Source organism: Arabidopsis lyrata (assembly GCF_000004255.2).
Source record: "Arabidopsis lyrata subsp. lyrata unplaced genomic scaffold ARALYscaffold_8, whole genome shotgun sequence".
Lineage (NCBI taxonomy): Eukaryota > Viridiplantae > Streptophyta > Magnoliopsida > Brassicales > Brassicaceae > Arabidopsis > Arabidopsis lyrata.
In genome coordinates this window covers 6097879-6103731 of record NW_003302548.1, presented here as the reverse complement: position 1 = coordinate 6103731, position 5853 = coordinate 6097879, and the positions used below count along the sequence as shown (strand labels likewise).

Here is a 5853-nt window from a genome sequence, read left to right as displayed (position 1 = left end):
TACTTTGTCCTAAATTCCTTATCACATACTCCAAAATTTTTTTTTTTTTTTCTTTACTTCCTTTATATGTCCATTGAAACTTTACGTTTCTTTAAAGATGACTGACCTCTTTGACTAGGCTGAACTTCAAATTCTTCTTCCTCATTATCATAATCATAATATAAAGGGGCTGGTGGTGGCATCATTTGAGTACTGACTTTAACTTTAGCCTTTTTAAACTTGAAATTTTTGACTTCTTCCTTCACATGATCTAGAACTAGAGAACATTGAGTAACATTCCTAAAACCTCCAACAATATGCAGTTTTCTACGTTGAACTCCACAATTTTTGACTGTTTTTACAATAGATACACATTCAACTACCATGTTTAAGAGGAACATGAGTTGAATATTTCTTGTTTGGATCAAGTTCTTTAGTAGAAACTGAATCAGACATGATGAGTTGATGAATAAGAAAAAATAAAGAGAATAAAGAGTAGATACTAGATTTAGATTAGAGAAGGGAAGAAAAACTATTGCATGTGAGGAGATGAAAAGACAAAGAGGTTGGAGTAGTTTAACGTGAGAAGAGGTTTATATGCAAAAAGTGTTTAGGGGTTTAGCAGTAAATTCACATATAAATATTTTTAAAACATAAAAATTAAGTAAATATTGAAGTTTATGCGTAATTACCTTTCTTTCATAGGCGCATAGCGATGTCAAGTGCGCTTCAGGCCAAAGAGTCCCGAAACGAGGGCATTTGTGACAGAGCTTATCCTCGTTTATTAGAGGCGATGAACCTTGAGCCTCACCTCTCATTGCGCATAGGCGCCTTATAAAACTAAGGTAACTCTTGTTTTTTTATTTCTTTTTTTGGCAAGATTTAATATCTAGGTTATATTATTTTGCAAAACATCATCTCTTCGTATTTAATGATATTCACATTCCTATTAAAGAAAAAAAAAGTCCGACACAATAAAAATAAGAAATCTTTCTTGATTAATCGTACCATACCATTCGGCCCGTGGTATTCCTTTGGTCATTCAAATAGGACTCCTAAAACTTACAAATATTTTAAATCACTTTAGATTTACTTTGACAATCCAATGAAGAATGATGAGAAGGAACGAAAAAGATGTCTACGTGAAAGTCATGATAATCTTCTTATACACTTCTTTCTGATGTTAGTGAAGCGTGACACCAAAATTAGTTGCATCTCCACCCGTCCATGAACTCTTCACTTTATTACGACTAGTAACTATGAGATGGTAGAATATTTTTGCTTAAGAAAAAAGAAGCAATTTCCTTCAAATCTCTCTAAAACTAATAGAGTATAAAACAATCTCCAATCAAATCGTGTAGATGTCTTTTAGCACGTATTAAGTACATCATATGAATGGTTTAAAAGAAAGAAAAAGATGAAATATACACATGCTCCGCTTTAGGAAAGTGCAAAGTGTATTTGCACTGAATCCAAAATATTTTTGGAGAAAACTTTAGTTATATTTTAGGGCTTATAAATAACTTGAGATAACCAATGATAATCAAGAGATATAAATCTAGAGGGTATTATTATGTTAACTACTGATCATTAGACCTAGATGAAGGCATATAGAATCGAATGGGTCTGGTTTAATAGTGATTGTGGAACATCGGTATATATGCTGAATTTCTTGAAGTGTTGGTTAGAATATGGTCGCATACTCCCATCATACTTCTCTCCAAAGTATATAAGTAGTCTTCTTTGTAATATTGATTCCTAGAATATATCATTGTTAGACACTCATCATCGAGAGAAAGGCTCCACACAACACAAGGAAAGAGACTTAACTAGAGAGAGAGAAGCAAAACTCCAAAACTATCACTCTCTCAGCCCCATCTCTCGGAAGATTTATTATCTTCATTAAGAAAGCTAACGATATTCCACAAAAGGCACAAAATAGAAACTTGTCTATGGGCATTAAAATAAACCTGTAAAAAAAAACATCACATTATAAAAAGACAATTCTAGGGGTGAACCTAATTCATTCACCCCCTCTTTAAAAACCAATCAAAATTTGTCATATCATCTAATTAAAAAAATAAAATAACTAATATTATCTAAATAAAATAATTAATCTAAATCATTAAAAACCCAAAACTAAATTAGTTGTAGGGCCCACTAATATTTCTTTCACGTCTCTTTCTCTTTAAATCCAAAAAGTAAAAATAATACTTAACCCTAAATCTGAAGTCTTGATTCTGATTATGAAGAAATCCTCGAATTTTGAAGTCATTAACCCTAACTATATTCATAATTATTCTCTTTTTTTCTTCTCACATATAATCAAAAAGTGATTAGTTTTATCAGAGGAAGGAGATTATTGTTTTCACACAATTTGAAAGTAAGTCCAAATACTTAATTCTATGTACATCAAAATTTCTTAGTTTGGAAATAAGTCAATTAAAGATTTTTTTGTTTACTAAGTTCACGTAATTCTATTGAATATCATAGAAGCGAGAAATTGTTTGCCTTTTCTAAACATGTTAGTACGTGACCTTTTATGCTTTTCCTTTGATATGGGTTTATTTGTATTCTATTTTTTGTTAACTTAATTTTTAAGTGTCGGTTTTTTTTTTGTCGGTGACTTCGTCAATATATGTATGTATATTAATTACAAGATAAAATCGATAAATGCTTCAGGATTCAACTTTTGTTTCCGATATCTAGTTATCTGTAGCTACCAGCAATCCGACTTTACAGACGATCCCATTTTCTTCACAAATGCTACAGGTAAATAATTCAATCTTACTATTTATATTTGACTTTTTGGTCAAATTTTTCATGATTTAAAATCTTATATTTTGTAGAAATTTGATAAAAGTTACGGAGATTTATTATAAAACTCGATCATTTTGTTTATAAAGGCGGAAAACATATGGAAGTGCTAAAGCTTTATTTTGGTTAAAATTTGTTTTTGTACTTTTTCCAAAGAAGTAGAAAAACAATATTTGACAAAAAAAAAAAAAAAAGATGAAGGAAGCTAAAAAAAAGAGAGAGACGTGAAGGAAATATTAGTGGCCCAACAACTAATTTAGTTTTGGGTTTTTAATGATTTAATTTAATTATTTTATTTAGTTAATATTAATTGTTTTATTTTTTTAAATTAGATGATATGGTAAATTTTGATTGGTTTTTAAAAAGGAGGTGAATGAAGGGGTGAACCCAAGAATTGTTCATTTGGTTAATGTATGTTTTATATATGTTGTAAACTAAATATCAGTTCAGAGTACTCGTGTAATTTTTGGTGTAAAAAAAAAAAAAAAACACTCGGCTCAAAAAAAAAAAAAAAAACACTCGGCTCCTAAACCAACTTTAACTTTAATTATGATTAAGAAACAACAAAAGAAGTCAAGCAGAGTGACAGATATACAACATTTATCAAACTAGATGGTGTACCCGCGCAACGCGCGGAATTTAATTTTAAACTTTTATACTTTGAGTATAAATATAATCAATTGAATTTTAAAAGATTTTACTTTACCCATATGAATTATCTTTCCAAAGTAGTAAAAACTTTCTCACATTTTTCACTACAATATTTCTCGTTATCTTCTATGATTCACTCGTCGTCTCTCAACATCTACTCTCTTTTCTCCTTAGATCATTTCTATTTTCTCCTTCATATCATTCAATACTCAATTTTTTTTTTTTAAGTTTCATGATCTTTTTATTAAAGTGAACATCAAAACAGAAATCTGAGGAAATGTTTATCATAAAGCTTTTTTTTACCATGTTTTGGTGCATCTAAAATTGCTTTATAGAAAATAGATCTCATATATAGACTCATTCCTATTCATAAACATAGGTTTTATAAGGTTTTAAAAAGGGGGTATTTTTGAAAAGTGGCATTGAAAAAGTGGTATTTTTGCAAAAGCCCCTATAATTTAATGTATATTATGATTCTAGAAAGTATTCTTAATGTTGATTTTTCTAAAATGTGACACTTACGAACTCATAAAAATTATTCTAATTTAAAAATACATTTATTTTTATAAAAAAAACAAAATCTTTTTTATTTCTAATGAAAAACTCTTCTATCTACCATTACTATTCTAATTTCCAAATAGCATTCTCAAATATTATTATTACACAGTTTTAATATTCGATAAGATTATTTTATTTTTATTTGTGATGTTTAGGATAGTTTTTTGTTTTATTGCAAATCACCTTAGTTTTTTTCAATCTATGTTAATTTTCTAAACACTAATTAATATTTAGTTTTTCTTTTTTAGGTATTCACTTTTTAATTTAGAAAAAATTAATAATATAGAAAATATTTTAATTTAACTACTTATATTATATTATAATTATAAATAATAATATGTTCTAAATTCTTTTTATTTTTTAATCGGTACTCAAATTTTAAATGTCTATTTTAAAAAATGAATTGCTTTCTATTTTAAGTAAAAACCTTTAAATTTGGTATTTTTTAACTCTTATTTTCTTTACTCTACTAAATAATTGTAACTCTTAAAAAATAAATTTTGTACCATTAAAATATATGATAAGTTTCTTTTTTTCGTATCTCTAACTATCTAAAAATATTTACTCATTATGTGTTAAAATATAATGATCTAATTTATATTTATTCAATCTCTATTCAAAATTTTCATATTTTAAGTTGTATATTTATTTTTTTCGTTTTTTCATAATATTTCATTAATTTTTGTCAATTATTATTTTTATTTAATGTGTGAATTAGTTTTAGTTTAATTGTTTTTGTTTTAATAAATGAAATAAGTGGAACCCACAAAAGAATAAATTATGATGACATAGATGCTGATATGGACACCCTAGATGGAGAGAAGACTCTCTAATTATATATATATATTCACACGAAACGAGTACACGAAAATAGATGGTACACAATTGCGAAATATAAAATTACAAATTTACCCTTGGCTCCTAAAAGCTAGCTTTCCTTAACGACGTGAAATTAACGGAGCTTCCTAACGGCGACTTAGCAACCTCAATATCAAACGAATCATATCGCCGGAAAATCTCAATCACAAACAACCTCGCCACCAAAACAACGAAATCCTTACCGGCGCATTGTTTATTCCCCACCGTCGGAGTCTCCGTCTCCGGTCCATTCGACCACAACACATGCCGCAACAGCTTCTCTCCTTCTTCTCCGACGAATCTCTCCGGCACAAACTCATCCGCTCGATCAAAAATCTTCGGATCTCTCGTCGCCAACGGTTGATAACCGTAAAGCATTTCACCGGCTTTGACTTTAAACGCCGCGTCGTGGCTTTCGATAACCAGATCTTTCTTCGCTCTACCGTATTGCGCCGGAACCGGTGGTTCAAACCGGAGACATTCGTAAACCACAGATTTGGTTAACTCCATTTTCTCAATCCCTCCCATCGTGAGTTCTCCACCGTTGGATTTAATCACAGATCTAATCTCCTCCGCTAACTGATTATGGACTTTATGACCCGCCCGCCCGATCCGTTTAACCATATTCGGGAAAAGGATCTTCATCCCACCCCACGTGTTGAAGCACGTGGCGAAGAGAAGATTGTGAGTCGCTTCTTCTCGTGAGATACCCAATTTATCGGCTTCAACGAGAATTTCACCGGCGGATTCGTAGAAAAACTCGTAGAGTCTCTGGTAATCAGATTTGACTAACGCCGGTGGTAGACTAAATGTATGGAGGAGAGGATCTTCTACAATCCTCGGTAAACCGAGAGAGAGTAACGGATGGAGATTGAATAAAACCCATTTAGTGATCAAACCGGGCGCGTCGGCTTTGAGCTTTGTATCTACGGGATTCGTCCCGTAGAAAGCTCGAGCCAAGAAATTACAGGCGGTTCCGTCACTGGAGCC

At 30.7% G+C, this 5853-nt stretch overlaps 1 protein-coding gene across 1 annotated transcript in view; it reads right to left on the bottom strand.

The window, feature by feature from the left end:
• Positions 1-4866: 4866 nt before the first annotated feature.
• Positions 4867-5853, bottom strand: part of LOC9299830 (allene oxide synthase, chloroplastic) — a 1784-nt gene continuing 797 nt past the window's right edge. The window contains exon 2 of the mRNA XM_021032817.1: positions 4867-5848. Within this exon, the coding sequence (XP_020888476.1) occupies positions 4927-5848 (922 nt within the window). The 3' untranslated portion in view covers positions 4867-4926. The remainder of the gene's footprint in view (positions 5849-5853) is intronic.